Source organism: Dreissena polymorpha, chromosome 5 (assembly GCF_020536995.1).
Source record: "Dreissena polymorpha isolate Duluth1 chromosome 5, UMN_Dpol_1.0, whole genome shotgun sequence".
NCBI classification, from domain to species: Eukaryota; Metazoa; Mollusca; class Bivalvia; order Myida; family Dreissenidae; genus Dreissena; species Dreissena polymorpha.
Genome location: NC_068359.1, coordinates 112,384,997 through 112,407,651, shown reverse-complemented (window position 1 = coordinate 112,407,651; position 22,655 = coordinate 112,384,997). Strand labels below are relative to the sequence as shown.

General features: G+C 33.9%; 3 protein-coding genes across 6 annotated transcripts in view; 2 read left to right on the top strand and 1 right to left on the bottom strand.

The window, feature by feature from the left end:
• LOC127880917 (inner centromere protein-like) overlaps positions 1–14,371 on the top strand; it is a 31,184-nt gene extending 16,813 nt beyond the window's left edge. The window contains exons 6-10 of one of the 3 annotated variants that reach the window (XM_052428420.1): positions 797–910; positions 4,667–4,735; positions 6,665–6,763; positions 7,378–7,517; positions 11,563–11,709. In XM_052428420.1, coding sequence (XP_052284380.1) covers positions 797–910; positions 4,667–4,735; positions 6,665–6,763; positions 7,378–7,517; positions 11,563–11,566 — 426 coding nt within the window. In that variant the 3' untranslated portion in view covers positions 11,567–11,709. Of the gene's footprint in view, positions 1–796; positions 911–4,666; positions 4,736–6,664; positions 6,764–7,377; positions 7,518–9,909; positions 9,940–11,562 lie in introns of all 3 variants that reach the window. The other 2 variants (XM_052428422.1, XM_052428421.1) reach the window with 2 other exon arrangements.
• The window catches only part of LOC127880903 (E3 ubiquitin/ISG15 ligase TRIM25-like), a 285,579-nt gene extending 268,668 nt beyond the window's left edge, over positions 1–16,911 (top strand). The window contains exon 6 of the transcript XR_008049811.1: positions 16,840–16,911. The gene's annotated coding sequence lies outside the window, so the exon portion shown is untranslated. The remainder of the gene's footprint in view (positions 1–16,839) is intronic.
• LOC127880938 (uncharacterized) lies at positions 11,305–17,479 on the bottom strand. Of its 2 annotated transcripts, XR_008049812.1 has the most exons (4): positions 17,334–17,479; positions 15,789–15,926; positions 15,182–15,360; positions 11,305–11,671 (listed from the first exon to the last, which is right to left on the bottom strand). XR_008049812.1 is itself a non-coding variant. In XM_052428456.1 (3 exons), exons 1-3 carry the CDS (start codon positions 17,368–17,370, stop codon positions 15,218–15,220), a joined length of 318 nt encoding a protein of 105 aa, XP_052284416.1. In that variant the 5' UTR covers positions 17,371–17,479; the 3' UTR covers positions 15,143–15,217. The 2 variants fall into 2 exon arrangements, 1 of the variants encoding a protein (XP_052284416.1); XM_052428456.1 differs by lacking the exon at positions 11,305–11,671 and having other exon boundaries at positions 15,143–15,360.
• Positions 17,480–22,655: the final 5,176 nt, after the last annotated feature.

The following is a 22,655-nucleotide window of genomic DNA, read 5'->3' as shown; positions in this document are numbered from 1 at the left end:
ATGTTTTCCTGATTGGCTTGTGCGGTCACTTCAATCAGGGAGGTGGTGTAATGGATATGGTGTCAGCCTAATGACCGGGAGGTAACGGGTTCGATCCCCACCGCGGGAGCGTTCTTTAGATCTCCCCAAAGACACCAAGTACTGGTTCTAGGCCCAGGAAACGGACTTGAGAGCGTTTATATGAGCCTTGGGCTTTCGATGCAATCAAGCTAAAATAAATAGGTTTAAACTAAACTAATCAGGGAGGATAATTAGTGTACATGCATCATACCCAGTTTTTTCAGAGCGCAGCACATTTATTATGTATGCCTTTATTTAAACTGTTAATTTACTCTCTGCAGTGTTATGAAATAGTTCCAAAACATAGTTTTATATATAAAAAATAATTATTTGAAATTTTGTTCCGTTACATTTTTTTGGTATTGTTGTTCGTTATTTCTATTTTGTTTTGTGTAGAATTATTCCTTGTAGTGAAAAAAAGTTTTTGTTTAGTTTTCACGTATAGTGTCATCATGCCCCCTTTCAAAGAAGTGAAGGTTTATTGCCTTGTTGTTTCGTTGGTAATAATTTTTGAACAATTGAGGTATATCTAGAAAAAAAAAAATTTTTATTTTTCTTAAAGAAGGTTGATAATCAAACACTTTGAACACGAAGTAAAAAACAGTTTATGACTCACTCAGAGTTTTATTTACCTTTGTATGTTCTCAATAGTATGTTTAAAAGTAAATAATTTCTGTGAGACATCTATTTATTAAAGTATACGTGTATCTGTAAAGTTATATATCAACATTTTTAGGTTTTAACAGAAGAAAACTATGACTTGCGACGAGAAATTAAAAGGTTAAAAGAGGACAATCAACGATTCCTTAAGCAGACTAAGACAGCAATGGCTGACAGGGATCAGATGTTGGTACGTTTTTTAAGAGGATAGAAGTCTTTATTTTAGCTCATTTTTGTCAAAAGCCTGCACTGGCATCTTATTATATTGACACTATTAAGCTGCATAATCAGGAGAGAATACGTCATTAGAAGCTCAAGTCCTTTCAAAGTCCCAGTTATGTCATGGATATGGTCATAATAAATAAAAAAGTGCTGGTTGTTTCCAGGGAACAAAGACCTGGAGGTGTCTTGATAAGACATATGAGGCATTCTTGCGTTCAAAATTGCTATTTTTAAATGTTTAATTTCTATTCATTCAAAGTCACAAATATCGCAATTTGCCTATTTCAAAATTGCCAACAAAACTCACCTGAGTTTTGTAAGCTCACCTGAGCATAATGTGTTCATTATGGTGATATACCAGGATACAGAGGAGTCGGTGACAAGACCATTTTTTTGCATCATCAAGAGGTCCTCTGCAAGTTTGTTAAAATTATTCCAAGGGAGCACATGTGGCCTTGCTGTAGGGTCATAAGTTTTACACTGCCTTACATGGGAAAAACCTAGCTAAAAAATATTTTGTCTTAGAATTGCAAAGCCCATGGCATTCATATTTGGTATCTTTTAAATTTCACTGGTTTTAGGTGAAAACATAGTGAACAACTTTTTATGTCCCCCACCACTATAGTGGGGGACATATAGTTTTTGCCCTGTCTGTTGGTTTGTAATTGCTTTGTTTGTTTGTTTGATTGTGTTTGTTTGTTTGCGTCAAACTTTAACATTTGCAATAACTGTTGCAATATTGAAAAAAGCAACTTCATATTTAGCATGCATGTGTATCTCATGGAGCTGCACATTTTGAGTGGTGAAAGGTCAAGGTTATCCTTTAAGGTCAAATATATGGGGGACATAGTGATTCACAAACACATCTCTTGTTTAAACTTCAAATCATGCCTCTTGGGTCCAAACTGACCACAACCTATGCGTCACTTTTTTATTATGGACATATTGCAAACAAGAAATATCTTTTTAAAAGATATACGGCGTTGATTGTGGTCGGGGTTGATGAACGATCAAAAGTTGTATCTATGAGATCAAAAATGCCTTTTTCTGCGCAGTTCTTAGCTGAATTACACACATATCAATTACGAGTGTTGCGTCAAATATTGTGGCTTATTTCGCTTCATAAGATATTATTGATCAGATATCTATATTTACAGAATAAAAAAACACAAGAAGAATGAAAATAAATGAAAGCATATAAGTCAGCCGGCAACACACTAATCAGTAGTTCATATTTGATATATTTATATGCGCATTACTCAAACAGACCTGATTTTGTGGTTTGTCCAACATTATCGATTCCATTATGAAAATAGTATCATGAATCATCGCACTCATGCAATAAATTGGTCTATATGGTTGAATATTTCTAATTAAATTAATTAAAACTGGCACTTATTATGCAATTGTTGAAAACACATGAATAATCTATGATTGACCTACCATAATAATATCGCCTAATATTTTCATTTAATATCTTTCTTTTTAGTTTACCTGATAGCATTTATATAACGATTTCTGTATCTGACTGCGAACTTACCTAATTTTTGATACCTTGCGGTTTGGAATGCAATGCATTAAAGTGAGGTAACGATTCCACTGCTGGAACGACAGCTTGCTTAAAGCTTTTTACATTTACATGTTTAACAGTAAATTTCAAAAACAATTTTAAATATTTTCGTCAAAGCGTATATCAGGTTATTGAACAACAATACTTGTTTGATAGAAAATTTATGAGTGCACAGAATGCAATATCGTAGTAATTACCAAATATTAGAAAACAGCCTTTAAGTACAAAAGATAGATGTCGCTAACAATCTTCTAAATATATAAGGGCACGCACAAACTGTATTGATGGCGAGAGTTGAGTGTGAAACTGCTCTTCCTCTCAAGCCTTATTATTAGAGATACAATTGTTTCATGCTGAATACGCAGTTAACATTGTTGCTTAACAAACTGCAGTATCCCTTTTTATACCATATACTTCCCAAAAATAGAAAGTCAATTGAATAACACATTAATGTAAATGTGAAAAAAAGTTTGTAGATTGCATGTTTTTTACTGCCCAAAAGTTTCATGCCTATTGGCGGGAAATTTTATAGTCAAATTGATTGGACACTTACAAAGGTCAGGTACAGGTGAAAAGCTTGCGTATACAGCTAAGCCAAAAAAAACTGTTAAAATCAACACATTTTAATACATTTGAATGAACACCTTATTAGAATCTAACTAGGAAAATCTCAGATAACCCATGATTGCTATTATTAGGTAAAGACATGCCTTGGAACTCATGTATAGCAATTATAACATTGTGATTTTGCAATAAGGATACACATTGAAGTCATTAATTTGTAATATAAGTCTCTTAAAGTAACTATAACGCTCAAAATCAACGAAAATTTCGTTAAGTATTTCGTAAAATAAAGTTAACACCTTAACAATCAGTGTTCCTTATAGCAATAGCCAAAATTGCAACGCTAGATGTGGTATGATTACTTAGATTTTTGTAGATACAAAATGCTCGTTTTTATTTATTTGTGGCCACAATTAATTCCAGGTGTGTAGAAATACCGAAATCCCCCCCCCCCCCCCCCCCCCCCCCCCCCCCCCCCCCCCCCCCGAAATCCCCAATAATATTTATTATTTATCAAAATACTGCGGATATTAAGATAGAATATTGCAAAATACAATCTATTAACTGATGAAAAATTGTTTTTATCCATGTTTGGTAGTGAAAAACTAAAATATATACATAATTATTGGGTATGAATCCATAGTGCATGTTTTCACAAGCATGATCAGGTACAGAAATCCCTGCTGTAAAGCTCTTCAAGTGTCAAAAAATCATCTGGGTGGCTTTTTGATATTAGAAAGAAGAGGTTCAGACAAAAACTTAACAACAATATTTACAGCGGGGATTTTAGATATTGCTCTAAGGAACACTGATTGTTAAGGTGTTAACTTTATTTTACGAAATACTTAACGAAATTTTCGTTGATTTTGAGCGTTATAGCAACTTTAATTCTTGACTTTATGCGCATGCAGCCATCAAAATTAGCCACAAATGAGTCTCAAGTTTGCATCATACCTTTGACCAACTATATGTCAGGGTAGCGTTCACGGATCCTTAGATTCATTATATTTAAATAAAGTGTTTGAACTGCTAAATGGGATTTTTACAAGCAATAACTGGCACATAATGTTACTTTATTAACTTATGATTTACACATCTGGAAGCCCATCTCAATTCCCAAATATGTTTGATCTCAACATAATTACTGCTGGATCTGGTCAGTAATTAAATCTCAGGTGGTACCCTTGCCATCGCTCTTTTTTTACTGAAGCATGATCCTATGAATTCTTATCCCTTCCAAACTCCCAACAGTTGGTGCAAAAATATTCAATTGTGAAAGAAAATATCTCTATATGGTCATAGTATATCTGATGATATATTTAAGAAGTCTATGAAAATTTTAAACATTTGAATGGATCAATGAGTTTGATAAAAAAGCCTTAGAGATTATACCAATCTATTGCGAGGCGTAAGACGCCGTAATGTTGGACGCAGCTGAGGAGAAGGCCCAGAACAGAGTGCACTGGCGAGGTGTTGTTATGGTCCTATGCTCCACTGGGAGTTTACAGGAATAAATGAAATTAATGAATTGTGTTTGATTGTGACCAGTATTGCTCCCGGTGGTGTATTCAAGTAAATTGTTTACTTCAGCACAAGCTGGAGACCAGTGAACAAAATCGAAGGGACTTGCTGAAACGCTTGGAAAAAGAGAAGGGCCAGGTAGGTGTATAATTGCTATGATGTAAGTCAATCTGTGTATATTCACTTAAAGTGTCATTCTTGAGAAATACCTTGTCCATGGGTTGTACTTTGCAATCTAGAGATTGTTTTTCTTAAACAGACTATTGTCACATTGTGACATTATAAAAGTTAATTTTTATGCCCCCCTTTGAAGAAGAGGGGGTATATTGCTTTGCACATGTCTGTCGGTCGGTCGGTCCGTCCACCAGGTGGTTTCCGGATGATAACTCAAGAACGCTTAGGCCTAGGATCATGAAACTTCATAGGTACATTGATCATGACTTGCAAATGACCCCTATTGATTTTGAGTTTACTAGGTCAAAGGTCAAGGTCACTGTGACCCGAAATAGTAAAATGGTTTCCAGATGATAATTCAAGAACGCTTATGCCTAGGATCATGAAACTTGATAGGTAGATTGATCATGACTCGCAGATGACCCCTATTGATTTTCAGGCCACTAGGTCAAAGGTCAAGGTCACGGTGACCCGAAATAGTAAAATGGTTTCCGGATGATAACTCAAGAACGCTTATGCCTAGGATCATGAAACTTGATAGGTAGATTGACCATGACTCCCAGATGACCCCTATTGATTTTGAGGTAACTAGGTCAAAGGTCAAGGTCACGGTGACCCGAAATAGTAAAATGGTTTCCAAATGATAACTAAAGAACGCTTAGGCCTAGGATCATGAAACTTGATAGGTAGATTGATCATGACTCGCAGATGACCCCTATTGATTTTAAGGTCACAAGGTCAAAGGTCAAGACCACGGTGACCCGAAATAGTAAAATGGTTTCCGGATGATAACTCAAGAACGCTTATGCCTAGGATCATGAAACTTGAGAGGTACATTGTTCATGACTCGCAGATGATCCCTATTGATTTTCAGGTCACTAGGTCAAAGGTCAAGGTCACAGTGACCCGAAATAGTAAAATGGTTTCCGGATGATAACTCAAGAAAGCTTATGCCTAGGATCATGAAACTTCATAGGTACATTGATCATGACTGGCAAATGACCCCTATTGATTTTCAGGTCAAAGGTCAAGGTCATGGTGACCCGAAATAGTAAAATGCTTTCTGGATGATAACTCAAGAATGCTTATGCCTAGGATCATGAAACTTGATAGGTAGATTGATCATGACTCGCAGATGACCCCTTTCGAATTTTAGGTCACTCAGTCAAAGGTCATGGTCACCGTGACCCGAAATAGTAAAAAGGTTTCCGGATGATAACTCAAGAATGCTTATGCCTAGGATCATGAAACTTGATAGGTACATTGATCATGACTGGCAGATGAGCCATATTGATTTTCAGGTCACTAGGTCAAAGGTCAAGGTCACAGTGACCCGAAATAGTAAAATGGTTTCCTGAGATAACTCAAAAAGCTTATGGCTAGGATCATGAAACTTCATAGGTACATTGATCATGACTCGCAGATGACCCCTATTGATTTTCAGGTCACTAGGTCAAAGGTCAAGGTCACAGTGACAAAAAACATATTTACAAAATGGCTGTCACTACAACTGAGAGCCCATATGGGGGGCATGCATGTTTTACAAACAGCCCTTGTTATTTTTTAGAATTATACAATTGTTTAGCTGTTTCATCATCTTAATACTGTTTTACAGTAAATGCTTAAATAATTTGTTTTGGCCCAAGTATTGGTCCAAATCTGCTGAACTTTTGCTCCAATTTTTCATGTAAAGATTTTGTTTAGGTTTTATTGTAAGTTGTGAATGAAAAGCTTAATAGTACAAAATGTATTTAAATTTTAATTATTGTAAAATATTGTATGGTCATAAAAACTGAATAAGTACACCCCAGTATACTGATTGTAGGTAATATTGTTGTACGAAATTCCCAGAATCCAATGCTAATTTCTACAATGGTTTTAATTGATCTGTAGCACCAGCTGCTGTCTAAGAGTCTCACACGGCAAGCATCTGATTGGATACTTCTGAAGAAACAGATTGCCCAGTTTGATGAAGAGTATCGCTGGAGCCAGGTATGATGTGTGAATCAAGCCTTTGTATAAAAAAGTGAATTATATTCTAAAGTAGTAATAAATGAGAACAAATAAAAAAATAATAATAATTTGTCACAAATGCACAAGAACATATAAAATAAATGTTAACTTCGAGGTAAGTGAGCTCAAAAAAATAATTTACAAGAAAATTTAAATAAAAATAAATTAAAATAAATTTAAAACATTAAATGCCTTTACAGTTTTTGATCCACCCTTTTATAAAACTGAAATGAAAGTAGTTATACTTCTTCTCAATTAATCTTCTTTCTGCCGTAAAGAAGTTTACAACTGACAAAATGCCTTTGAATATTGTGCGATGTTTATTTACAATAATTTGTGTGATTTTCCTTATGTTTTTTACACATGTCTATGGAAAAAGATTTTTACTGGAAGATATTAATTTTGAACTTTAATTTAGCTATGTGCATTTAAATATATATTCACAGGAAGTTGCAAATTTTTAACATAAATTTTACTATTTTTTAATGACTTTTTCAAAGACATGATAATATTTGGATAAAATTATTTTCTCATTTCTGCATTTTACTTCAAATATTGCATCCAGTAACTTACTGTATGGCTGTTTATCATAGGTCATAGGCCTATGGCTTAAAAATGCCAAAGGTCGTGGGCGTGGCATTTTTCCGCCCTTGGCCCCTGACCCCTTACAGGAAATGGTGGCTAATGACCCCACATTAGGTACACCGGAACCAGGAAAGAATGAAAGAAACGCGTATGTTTTCTTGCACTGGGAATGCTGATATCCCATTTATCATTTTTAATCATCAACTGCTTTGTGGCCCATAGTTTAAAGCAATGCATGCAGGTTCACTTAGTCAATTTGCATTTTGCACAAAGGTTTGCATTGCAAATGGAAATGCAATAACTATTTGCTGTTGTGAACACCGCTTAAAATGCATGCACGTTATGTAGCCAAACAGAGTACAATAGGGAACATAAAAAATTGAAGCAAAACTTGTTGAGAATGAACCCTTTCAATAACATTATAGCATGGAAAGTACATACGACCTTAAGCATGTTGCATAAATTAGGTAATGCTTTATAATAAGAATTTGGTTTATTTGGATTTTATGTGTTGTATAATTGTGAACAGGGACCTATACAAAACAATTTGCATGCACAGGTCCCTGGTATGAGACAGCTTGTTTATAAAAAAAAAGACAATTTTGCAAGTACTTAATGCAAACATACCTGAAAATTTTATTGTGTGCAGGGGGGAATTACCTGCTTAAAGTGTAAAAAAAATCCATTAAAAGAATTATAATTTTTCTTCCGGTGACTTAGATAAATCCTGCCAACTTAACATGGATGCACAGCAATAGCGCAGGCTAGTCTGGAATTATGCGGGCTGCATGTGACACATTTTGGCATAACGCAGCTCATGTTCAGTTCAAGTGCTCAAAGAAAAATTACCTCTTTATACATCTGACTGTCAAGTGTCAAGTTGACAGTACGTTACAATGCAATCTCCTTAATTTAAATAATCAAACTTAATTCACTTGCATAATATAAACAGTGTAGTATTTATTGAAATATCAAAATAACGATCTTAGCCTATTTTTAAGTAAATAACAATGAACAGTTTCATTATCCCATTTAACTAGAATTAGACTGACAAGTTTACTACAAATCCTGTTACAAATCAGACTTTAATCAAACAGAAAGACAGGGAAATCCATGCTCCATAGTTCTAGGTATTAATCATGCATCGCGATTCTTTGCAGTTAAGAAAGACTGTAGCCTCTGCACAGCCTCGTGCACCTAGGTATCTTGAGGGGAATGAGAGGGGCTAGGTATAGCAGAGTTGCCGATCTTGTGCTCACAATTTGCTCAGTTGATTCTTTTCATATTTTGATTGCATCACAAAAAAAGCTTGTGTTTGCAATTGCCAAGTCGATTTACTTAATGCATCTGTTGCATTTTTTTTAATGTTCAAAAGCATTTTCATCTTCTCAATATCAACTTTCATCTTGTTTGACTGCTTGTTCTTGCTGCATGGTTTATTTGACAATGATGCTGGTTTGTGTGAAATAATTATTGTTCATGAAAGGCCAATATAATACTCTTGAAACTGGTTTTTAAAGGCAAATTTATTATCTTTTGTATGCCCCGGGCATCTGATGGCAAGAGGCTTTTAGCCTGTAATTGATTAACAAACCCACAACAGCTCACCTAATTTTGACCTTGAAATTGACCTACTTTTTACTTAAACTTATTCAGAAGGTTTTGACCTATTTTTATTTTTCCCCAGTATAGACTGATTGTTTTTGCCCTGTCTATTGGTTTGTTGGTTTGTTTGTTTGTGGCAAACTTTAACATTGGCAATATCTTTTGCAATATTGAAGATAGCAACTTGATATTTAGCATGCATGTGTATCTTAATGAGTTGCACATTTTGAGTGGTGAAAGGTCAAGGATCATCCTTCAAGGTCAAGGTCAAAGGTCAATTTTTTCAATATTGAAGAGAGAAACTTGATATTTGGCATGCATGTGTACTTCATGGTGCTGCACATTTTGAGTGGTGAAAGGTCAAGGTCATCCTTCAAGGTCAAAGGTCAAATATATGGGGGGACATTCACAAACACACCTTGTTTTTACGTTGTTATGTTTTGTCTAACATCAATAATGCTTCTTTCAAAGTTTTGATACTTGCATGGATATTTATTTTTTAAACTGTCGGCATGCCCACATCACCTGACCTCATTTTACCTTTATGTTGACCTACTTTTGGTCCCACACTAATTTAATTGAGTTAAATACTTAGCTCCTATTTAAGTGAAAAATGATATTTTTATGCTGCAGCATCCACAGATGCAGAGTGGAATTCAGCAATTGTTCATTGACCTCTCTTGGACCGTCACATTTAACTACTTTTAGACTTATTAAATTGTCAAATGAATCAACCCTGACAAGGCAATAAGTTATTGTTTTGGGTTTAAAATTACATATGCCAGAGCCTTATGGTTGCAGTTTATCCTCTTTTTTTAAATCAGCCCCAAATTATTTCTGTACCCTTTTGGAAACAGTACACATGTGGTGCCCAAGGGTTACACATTGTGTTATAGATTCTTGTAATTTTTACTTGTGTAATTTCATTTGTTTAGCTAAACCAGAGGTTGAAGTCAGCATCATAAGTGAGTTGCAAATGTCTAGTAACTGTCATGTGACATTGTATGTCATACTCTTCATGTTCATTATGTGACATGTTACTATGTAGGGAGACCTGTAGATTTAGCAGATTGTAGATAATTTGATGTTAATGTTTTGTGTATTGCATCTGAATTCTGTCACTGTCAAAGTTTATGGTATTTGTGCTTGTTATGAAGTTCCAATTAGTGCACAAGTTATTACATAATCAGTTCATTTCAGTGCACAATTAATGAAATAATCAGTTCATGCTAGTTTATTATGCATGACACAACAAGTTCATTTAATTGCATAATATAAAATAATTAGATAATCAGTTCATGTTTGTGCTACATGAATAATATAATCATAGTTGTTTTGAATGAAATATCTATTTTTATTGCTTCAATATCTGCAAATATAAAAGAGCAAAATATCTTTATGAAAACCACAATAACAATAAAACATCATTCAACTGATGTGTCAAGGTACATTTTGGGCATACGTAGTGCTCTTATTGAAAGCTTATATGTCTATGCTTTTAGTGTCTGTTAAATGTGTTTTTCTATGTAGGAATGGTGATTATTTTGCGAATTTGCAGCAATAACTAAAGCAGCTTTAGATGTGTTTGTGTGTGGTGATAATATATAGCAATACATGTATTTTGATAGTAAAATGAGTACATGTATACATTTATTGTCTTATCATTAAGAATTTCACATTAATGTATAAACTTGTAAATATTATTTTCATATACGTAAATCTATATCTTTGATATTATTTAGGTACTTCATCAGTCTTACTTACGAAAAATTAAATAATCATACAAAATATTCATTAATCCTTTCCCACTCAGAGACAAAGTGAAAATGGCACATGTGTATGTGCAAACAGCATAAAACCAGAACAGCCTGTGAGTGACTCGCAGGCTGTTCAGGTTTTATGCTATTTGCTGCTCATCAGTACATAAGGTTTGGGAAATGAGGACTTTAAACTTAAATCTAGTAAGAAAGGACTTAAACTTTCTAAGGGACTTCAAACACGTCAAAATACATATCTAAGTGGTAAAGGCTTATTTGTTTAAAACGTTAATAAAGTAAACTTTGTTTAAGTTTGTTTGGGTATGATTAAGCCAATCAATTATACGTCATTAGTTTATTGTAGGAAGTTTCAGTGTTAACCTTTGTATTTAAGCTTTATTGTATCAAAAGCATAAATTATATTGAAACGCTCTTGAGTCCGTTTCTGGGTAGAACCAGTATTTGGTATCTTTTGGGGATATCTAAGGAATGCTGCCGCCATGGGAATCTAACCTGTGACCTCCAAACGCTAGGCAATGCCATACCAACTACATCATACAGACCAGTGTATCATTGATGTGAAAATGAGTTCATTAGGCCTTGTGTAACAAATTAACAACATTAGTTTTAAAACAAAACAGAGTTTAAATGTCTTCTTATTTCAAGTTATATGTAAGTTTGTATTCATTGTAATATACACATTATTGTAACATATAGATAGACTGTGGTAAGAATTAAGTATGCCAATATGAGCAATAAAATGTTATATTGTAGTATCAGGGTTTAAATAGTGAATTATTGTGAATAGGTCTTGATTCTGTCTGTCCGCAGGTAGGGCGGGTGGATCCACAAACTGCTGATGAGAGATCACGAGTTCATCACGTGACCAAAAACGTCTACATGCCCCGTAAAATGTACCCCGTTGAAGAGTATGACAAAACTGCAACACAAGCATGAGTGTCAAAACATAACAGAGTGATGTCCCTTTATTGAATCTTTTATGTTAAAAATAAGAAAAAATCCGATATGGATTAAACATTAGAATAATAAATAACAATCATCTATAAGTCATTATATTTACTTCCAATGTGCAGGATTATGCTTCCATAAATATAACACAAGAATATTTATATTGTATTTTGAAATGTTAAACAATGATTTTTTAAATTTCCTTTTTTGTTTTGTTTGACCTTGAGTTTTATGTTTCCTGGGTTGTTGCATAAATAACATTTAACGATAGAAAATTAAGCTGTGTTTATATCATATGAAGATATTCTTTTCTTAATTATCCCATTTATGCCTAGCGTCTAGAAAAAAGGCCTTGGCAAACAGCGTAGATCTCCCAGATGAGATGCCGCATGATGCAGCATCTCATCAGGGTCTGTGCTGTTTGCTTAAAGGAATTTTTGTAAGAAATATTCTTAATATAGAAATAAATATACTAGACATCCCTAATTTTGGAAATAAATTGACCCAATTTAGAAGGATGGAAGAGTCCACTAGGCATAAATGGGTTAAAATACAGATTCCAATTCTAAAATTAGGCACCAATTGCTATAATCATACATGTACATTTTACACAACAAAAGGCTATGTTCTTTAATGTTTCTAACAATAATTTTCCAAGTCTCTTTTGACTTTTATGTAATTTATAGAAATTGTTAAAACAAATTTTTCCACCGATAAGTTTGATCTTGATAAAAATATACATTTGGTATCCATTTGTTCTGTGTTGGGAGTCTATTATCACTGAATTCAGATAATTGGTCCATTTTATGGACAGAATTAAGAAAAATAAAACCTCCATTGTTGTGTTTTCTTTTTTTTTCATAAACATACTTAATACAAAACTGTATCTAAAAGCATCTAAACTTGGTATCCATTTATTTGTTTAACTTTGGTTTACTACAAAGCATCCATTCATTTTAAATTAAAAGTTCTCAGTTTTAAGCATGAAATCTGTATTACTCAAATGTAATCAATTGATGTAAAGAAATACTGATAAAAAACACAAGAATTGTATGGGATTCTAGTTAGCATCATAACCAACACACATTTGTTCTCTTAAAATGAATCATCAACCTATTAAATAGGGTCAGTAAGTATATTATTATCTATTATTCATTTCTTTTTTAATACACTTTTTATGCCCCCGAAGAAGGGCATATAGTGATCAGACCTTCTGTCCGTCTGTTCTTCCGTCACACTTTGCATCTAGGTTTCGCATTTAGGTTTAAAAAAAAATGCTCATAACTTCTATGTCCCTTCACATTGCAACTTGATATTTGGCATGCATGTGTATCTCATGGAGCTGCACATTTTGAGTGGTGAAAGGTCACGGTCATCCTTCAAGGTCAAAGGTAAAAAAACATGTATCAAGCGGCCCAGTAGGGGGCATTGTGTTTCTGACAAACACAATGTCATCTCTTGTTTGGGTTAAATTTTTCATGTAATGTGAATTGTTACTATTGTTTAGTTTTTAAATTTATTGAGAATGTGTTGCCAACTGAATAAAATATGTTTAATGTGATGTTTTTAAGACCATAAGTAAGACTTTAACATGTACATGAATGTTATGGATCTAGTGCTTTTTAGCAACAGTCTTTGTATAGCTAAATCCAAAGAATTTACATAGCACATTTGAATGTATTACCGGTATAATGTACTGCACCTTATTGCATGTGTTGGAACACTTTTAACTTCATAATATCCTGAAGCCCATCTCTTTTATTTGCTTCTAGTATCACAGTAATTAGTCTGTAAACTTCTAAATATGGATGTTACATTTATCTTAATTTTAATAAAATCTTAATATGTTCCTATTATTATTTTTCTTTTTGGCATACTGTAATTAACTTATGAAGTGTTTTGACCCTGTCATTAAAAATGTATACTCCTATATGTTTTCTATTGTATCTGTGATATTTACATTTGATTTACATGTTGATTAAATGGAACTACAAGATTAATAGGAATAGGTTACACTGTAAGGTTTTCACCATTGCGAGACTTTTAATGTGTTAATGTATATTTACTTTTTTGTATTTTTAGTGTAATGAAACACATGAACACGTAAACTCTGTTATATTAGTGGATGGTATTAAGTTAACTTTTTAAGTAAGTGATATTATTTTTAACAATTTTAAAAATAACACTCCAATTTTGATATATGGAATCTTTAAGATTGTTTCTGAGACATTTTAACAAACTTGCATGCAGTCTTGTAGTTTTAGTGTTTATTTTGTTGTTTATTGCATTGTTGTTTATGAGAACTCTGATGCAAAGTGATATTAGTTGATTACATATAGTTTTGTTTTTTTGCATTGTGGTTGATGGCTTTATACACCAATATCAGCATTTTATTGTTAAAAATAATGTCCTAGTGGAACACTACCTAAAATAGTAATGCATTAAGAACTTATATATTGTTCAATCTAAGCTGAATTAATTATTGGTATACAATGAAATTAAATATAATTGGAGCAGTTTTTCTTTAGACTAAATGAAGGATCAGTGGTTTTAAAAACAATCCTTCATATGTTATAGAGCTTGTTTTTATATTTGTCATCAAATAAATAAGCTGTGATAAAGATTGTTGAGAAATGTGCCCTTTTGGCATAAATAAAGCTTTAAGTATTAACGGTCTCTCTTATTTACTGAGTCAAACTGTTAGTTACAGCCCTCTCCATGAAATGATGTGAAGGGGATATACTTGATTTACAATGAGCATCAGTTAATCTTTTGTCCGCCCGCCTGTCTTTTTGTCCGTCTGTTAATCCATTTGTCCTTTCATTTGTCCGTAGACACACACCTGTCTTAACAATTTGTTAGTGCACAAAATTCAATGTTTATTGCATTGTTCTATATAAAATGAAGACGTTCATATGCAATTGTTATATTCCACTTTTAATATCGCTAATGAATGCTTCCTGTCTCAACTAAGATTTTTTTAATATGATCTTTACAATGCAGAACATGCGGCATCTGTGTTAGTCTTTAAATCCCCATGGTTTCGTGGTCCCATAAGCAGATAATGTACCTAATGTCATTAAACCCATTTTTGCATGAAGCGGGCCATTTGTCGTAGCTTAATATCATGTCTTTGATTTATTGAGAAAATGTACCCTTTTGTCTTGGACCTTTGCGTTTGTATCTTGAGAACTCAAGAAGCGGGGATAGAACGAGGGAGTCCGGTTGCAAGAGTGTCATTCTTTAGTGCGCTATTAATGAATATGATAGTATGACGCAAAACATTTACACATTTGATATTATTTTAGGTTTTTGTTTGGCGTTTGGATTTTATTACAATATTACTCTCTACTTGGTTGTCCTTAATATGTGGGTACTGTGTGAAACCAGTATACTATAGTAACTCGATAAAAAGGAAAATTAAATTAAACAATAACTTGGAAACTTTGATAAAGTTAGTTTTTTACACCAATATTTGTACCATACTATGGTTTCTGTCAATGCATAAGGTGTTTCCTCAATTGGCACAGCACACTGCCCATGCGTCGTTGGGCGCAATCTCACAGTAGTACAACGAGGGGCACGAGACCCCACCTCGCCCGCAGTAGACGGGCGTCCCGGTATTGTCCATCAGCGGAGGGCCGGTGGGGCAGTGGGTCGCTGCAATTTGTATTTCTTGATCAGTGTATGAACTTGATGAACAGCGGTTGTTGTTTTTTCTATATAATGATTGAACATTTTCCCGTACAAAGAGGATAATACTTTTCATATATATTTGTCTCATAAAAATATACTATATACAAGCATGATTTATAAAGAGACAAAATGCATGATAAACAGAAATAGTCGATATGGGTACAATTGCTTACATGAAATCCACCTTAGGTATGACACCATAATTGTTAAGGCTTTCATCATCGTGTGTTTTTGTTGACTTGTCCTCACATTAAACCTATCTTAATACATATGTCCTTGTTTCCAATGATGGGCCAATTACGAAACAGCAGCCAAAACACATTAACCAAAACGGCGTATCTAATTGACAACCTTTCTCGAAATACAATATGTTGATATGCTACACTACTTACGACAGCAGACGGCATAGGCATCCACGGGGGAGATCTCGCAGTAGTAATGGTGAGGGCAAGCCGTACCGCCTCGTCCGCAGTTGTGGCCTTTAAGAGGGGAACCAGTGGGACATTGGCCCCAGCACGTGCTTACCAGGACTAAAACAGTCGCACACAGCGATATTGTGTAACACCAGATTTGAATAAATAACCATATTATATATGACACAATTTTCTATTCACTGGCTTGACGAGGACTGTTTACTGGTTTAATACTTTAGCATGTGTAAGCTTCACTAGCTCATGAAGAATGATGCATTTTCAAAACCTAGAAAGCTTTAATCGTCACATGAAAACTATTTGATAAGTTAAATCAAAGCAAATGAGCTTTACTTGTACTGTTAAGACTTGACACATAAAACATTTTTAAACCAAATGTCCAATCTTTTTATGTCCCCCACTATAGTAGTGGGGGACATATTGTTTTTGCCCTTTCTGTCTGTTAGTCTGTTGGTCTGCTTGCGCCAACTTTAACATTTTGCAATAATTTTTGCTATATTGAAGATAGCAACTTCATAATTGGCATGCATATGTATCTCATGAAGCTGCACATTTTGAGTGGTGAAAGGTCAAGGTCATCCTTCAAGGTCAAAGGTCAAATATATGTGGCTAAAATCGCTCATTTTATGAATACTTTTGCAATATTAAAGATAGCAACTTGATATTTGGCATGCATGTGTATCTCATGGAGCTGCACATTTTGAGTGGTGAAAGGTCAAGGTCATCCTTCAAGGTTAGAGGTCAAATATATGTGGCCCAAATCGCTTATTTTATAAATACTTTTGCAAAATTAAAGATAGCAACTTGATATTTGGCATGCATGTGCACCTCATGGAGCTGCACATTTTGAGTGGTGAAAGGTCAAGGTTATCCTTCAAGATCAGAGGTCAAATAAATGTGGCCCAAATCGCTTATTTTATGAATTCTTTTGCAATATTGAAGATAGCAACTTGATATTTGACATGCATGTGTATCTCATGGAGCTGCACATTTTGAGTGGTGAAAGGTCAAGGTCATCCTTCACAAGGTCAAGGTCATCCTTCAAGGTCAAACATCATATAGGGGGACATTGTGTTTCACAAACGCATCTTTTTTTTTTGGGGGGGGGGGGGGGGGGAATTTAATTTAAGTAGTTTAATATAATCGATGATTTAGGTACGAGCTAAAATTGAATGGAACGATTAACCAATGCTTTTGTTATACGACAAAAAGTGAAAAACACAAATGTTCATAATTACAAATTTATTATTATAATTTAGATTTTACCATTTGGTGTACGTTTACTTGTTACAAAGTTCTTCAAAATAAATATAATTGTTCATTTATGTATGGTAAAAGAACGTGCTATGGTAACACACCATATGACACAAGAGAATGCATAACATCTAGCATAGTATAAATTAACAAAATGTAACAACACATCGTAATCCTAATTCAATATAAACACCTTCTACATACTTGAGATACGATACTCACGTATCATGATACAAGTATAATTTTGCTTACCTAAAATGGTGAAAACAAGCAAAAGAAATCTACTCATCTCATCAACAGTATGGCAACATGTAATAGTTGGATCTAGTACAGGAAATACAGGCACTGTTATCTATGTGACAGATGGACACAGCCCGGGCATGAACGAGTTAATGAAACGCGATAATGGTATTGGTAAATAGCTAGCTGATAAAGCTGATAGTAGAATTAAAATTCATTATTTATATGTTATATGTACAAATGATATATTTACCTGAAACTGCGCATTTTGTAAGGATGCAATCTTAATATTTACTAGTGATGGCAACGATTGTTCGAATATTCATTTAATCGAACAATGAACGTTTATTCGAATTTGTTGTGTTGTTTTTTTGCTATTTGCGGACCGGTAACTAAGGATTGATATATTTTAAAGAAATAATAATTATTTGTATCCCTCGCTGAAAGGCGCATGGATATAGAAATGGAAGGCCATAGTTTTAGCGTTTGCGCCTGTGTTCTTCTGCTTGTGACACTCTTGTGAACACAACTCCTCCAACATTTGCATAAGATTCATCAAACCTTTACATAACTCCTCCCTTCAAGCGCTATAGAGCATATTCTAAAGATTTCACGATTGAGTATTTTTAAGAAGTTACTGGCATTTGTTTTTAATTACTTATAACATTTTGAGCGCAACACCTAATAGATTTTAAAATATAAATTGTTTATATTTTGGTTATTTTTTCACTTGTAGAGGGTAATTTTTTTATGGTTATGAAAAAAGTTGTTAAGTTTTCATATTTTCAGTATATTCAGTAATAAATTTTACTGGTTATGTCTACCGGGTAACAACCAGTTAACTATAATTAACGCACGTAGATTATTCATCATCGTCACGTGGTAAACCCAGGAATGCAAATTGTGCATGCGTCGTGAATTTATCTATTAATATATAAAATGATCAATCTACTTGCGTTATTTATAGTGTGTATATCGTTTTGTCACATATTTTCGCGACGTACTTTCGATTTCACATCTTGAAATTTTATTACCGTTCCGAATATACTGAAAATGTTAACTTTTTTCAAGTAATGTAATATACCAGTCATGATATTTTAATCAATATAAACTAATAATTGTAAAAACCGTTTTTTGAACTTTTCTTTTTTCGTCAATCGCGGTTGACAGTCCCTATGGTCATAAATCTAATTCAGTGCACCATCCATTGTCACGAATAACCAAGTAGATAAAAAGAACAAATAAGTTTTTAATAGTTTGTAATGATTGACATTAACAGTAAATTTCGGTTCGCTATCACAGTTTACAGTAATATAATTCCAATTAGAAATTCGAATTAGCTACTAGTCAGACATTATCAGTTCATTTTAATCCATAATATGTATTACTATAGTAATCAGTGCATTTTAATACATGATATAATCCGTTCTTGTTCAAGCTACATGAAAAGAATGAATATTATTTTTAGAGTAAAATATTAAGTATTATTGTAATTTGCTATCTGCAAATATAAAACAATATCTTTATGAAAACCATAATTAGATTTACATTTTTGGCATATTTAGCGTTCTTTATTAGACTGCTCATATGCTGTTAATGTTTTTGTTCTACATGCAAATGTGTATCTTGATTTTTTTTGCGCAGTTGCAGCGATGACTAAAGCAGCCTTATATGCAATAGTGGGTCGTGAAACTATTTAGCAAAGCATGCTATATGATAGCAAATTGAGTGTAACATGTTATTCACATCATTGAGCTTTACGCATTGCTTTTATGAGCGTGTAATTACTATTTTCATATGTGTAAGTACATATAAACGATATTAGTATAGCACTCTTATAGGTCTTACTTAAGAAATATACCATTATCATACATAATATTAATTGATTAAATAAACGTGTATGATAAAGTCTATCAATGATACTGTGTATTGTTAGTTTAGTTTACTGAGTTTTAAATATATTTCTATAAGATCGAATTCATCTTAAGTTGAAGGCTTATTTGAGCGGTTTCGAGTCCGTTACCTGGGTTGAACCAGTACTTTGTATCTTTGGTGAATATCTAACGAACTCTTCAACAGTGGGGATTGAATATGTGACCACCGGGTTGCGTGAAAAACACCATATCAACTACGCCTCGGCGCCCAGTGAATCATAAGGGTAGAGTGATTTCATTATCACTTTCTTTGTTTAACAATAAATTGCAAAAAGAATACCCATTTAACCTCAATTAAAAACAAACACACAAAAATAGCTTAAACACGCTACAGACTATACATTTCTCTTCTTATTTCTGCTAAAATATAAGTTCTCATCAATCTTTTACACAATATTTATAGGCTCAAGTCAAATAATAGCAGAAAATGTTGTATTTTAATCTGCTATAACAATGCATGTACACTTTACACAATGAAAGTTAGGTTTCTAACACTATTTTTTGCAATTCCTCTGTTGAATAGTATGCAATTTTCACAAACGTTTGGAAAAGCTGTATTACTTTAAAGGTTTATCTTTTTTATAAAGATACAAATGGTATCCTTTTTTTTTCCTGTGCAGGCAGTATGGCTTTACAAGATTCAGATAATGCTCGTATTCCCATTCTATTTTTTTAATTGAGCACTTCATACACAATGTATGTGGATCTCAAGTCGGTAAACATTTATTTAATTTGAATTCGGGTATATTGCCTATCGTTAATTCTATTTAATTTGAAGTGCCAGCATTTTAAGTATTAAATCTGTATATTTATGTCATTCATAATAAATCAAAAAAGTATTAAAACATTAAACAAGTACATAACATTATACTAATAGCAAAACAAGAAAAGCATAGGATTCCAGTTAGCATAACTATAAAAAGCAACACATACTTTTTGCTTAAAATTGAATAAAATGACGATAACTAATGAAATGGTTTCAATTGGTGTATTATTTTCCCCAGCCATAGGCGGCGAGATATTGTTTTGGCGTTGTCCGTCCGTCCTTCCGTCCGTCCGTCCGGCACTTTTGTGTCCGGAGCCATATCTTGGAAGTGCTTTGGCGGATTTCATTAAAACTTGGTATGAGTATATATATGGATAAGAGGATGATGCACGCCAAATGGCATTGTACACCATCGGATAACAACAGAGTTATGGCCCTTTGTACTTTGAAAAAATGCTTTTTGTGTGTGTCCGGAGCCATATCTTGGAAGTGCTTTTGCGGATTTTATTGAAACTTGGTATGAGTATATATATATGGATAAGAGGACGATGCACGCCAAATGGCATTGTACACCATCGGATAATAACAGAATTATGGCCCTTTGTACTTTGAAAAAATACTTTTTTGTGTGTCCGGAGCCATACCTTGGAAGTGCTTTGACGGATTTCATTGGAATTTTGTATGAGTATATTTGTGATAAGGGGATGATGCACATTGGCGTTGTCCATCCGTCCAGAAAACTTTTGTTTCAAGATGTATAATGGCGGGGGATATCAATTCAACGAATTTGCTTGCTATTTGTTATTCTTTTCTTGTTCTATGTATACGTTGTTTGGTAAATTAAGAAGTTACTGCTAACTACTTTTTAACATTTTAACTTTTGCGTTGATGAAGCTGTTTCTTTACATTTGCTCCGCAATTAAATATGTTTAATGTGAAATATTAGACAGCATTTAGTAAATCATATCATAATTTATCATAAACCTTGTCGAGAAATGTGCCATTTTTGTGATTAATAAAACTTGAAGCATTAACGGTTTTAGTTATTACGCTAAATAAAACAGGTAATAATACCCCTCTGCCGAAATTAAGTAAAGGGTATATATTCGATTCACGAGGACATACGTTCATCTGTTGTTCGTCCGCACGTCTTTTTGTCGATCCGTCAATCCGTTCGTCCGTTTATTTGTCTGTTGACACAAACCTGTCTCACGAAGTGTTCAGTGTACAAAACTAAACATTGTTTGCATTGTAATATATGCATGAAGTCATGCATATGTAATCGTTATTTTCCAAAGTGAATATTGCTTATGATTGCTTCCTGTTTCAACTTTCAAGTTGTTTAACATTGATCTTAGAACTTACGGCACGCGGTTTCGGGGTTAAACGTCAATACTGTGGCAAACTGTTGTTTGTCTAGCAATCGGTATACACAAAGATTGAAAATTATAACGATTTTGTATAGCCTCTGAGAACAGCGTCATGCTATGCTGCACGTTATAAAGTCAAACAAGGTTTCGTGGACTGAAAAGCCTGGGTAGATCCTGACTAGAGTGCGCGGATTCATCATTCTATACATAGATGGTGACGTCACTACGTTTTGTCAGTAAGACCGGTGTGCACACAATGCGGACTCATAGGCTAGGCATGAGCTGCGGAAGCCACATATGGCATAAAACCAATTGTAGCATGCATCAGGCCATTTTATCTTTGCTCGTTTGAATGTCTTTGATTCATTGAGAAAATTTCCATTTCCATCATAGAACTTGTTCGCTGGTATCTTCAGTAAGATCTTGAGTATTTACGAAGAGGGAATCGAACCTGGAAGATCCCGGTTTCAAAAGGGACATTGTTAAGACATCAATGACTTTGATAAATCGACACAAAGTTTTTTTTATAAATTGAATATTTATTTAGTGCTTGCAAAGCGTGTGTTTTTAGTAACAGCATTTCACCCACGCGCACGCCGCGTCCGCCCCCCCCCCCCCTACTTGGAGCCGCCTATGGTGTTACACATAATAATATATCTAGACATGGTATACATTAACGAAATGCAATATCACATCGTTAACCATAATGCATTATAACAATTTACATACTTGGGACACAATAAACGCGTAGATATAGTATAGACGTATAATTTTACTGACCTAAATGGTAACGACAATCAAAAGAAATCTACTAATCTTGTCGACAGTATGACAGTATGGCAGTATGAAAACAGTTTACAAATGGATCTAGCACAGGAAATAAAGGCGCTGTTATCTCTGTGAGTGAGGGCCACAACCCGGACATGACAAAGCAATCAAACGTGCTAATGACATTTGTTGATAGCTGGTAGTACAATTATAACAAATTATTTGACGCTTAAAAAGTGCATATATCTCGGATACTCTGCATTACATTGGTGCTCACTCTAAGTATTAACTAGGGAAAGCAACGAAAGTTCGAATGTTCAAATAACCGACTAATGAAAATTATTCGAATATTCTTTTGCATCTCGCGTAAAGGTGTTCATAAATATATTTCAAAGGTCTGGGATTATTTCTGTTACCTGTAATATTATTGTACAACATATAGATAACTCCAGCAGGACGTCAATTAATGACCTATTTGAATAGATTTACTGGAACG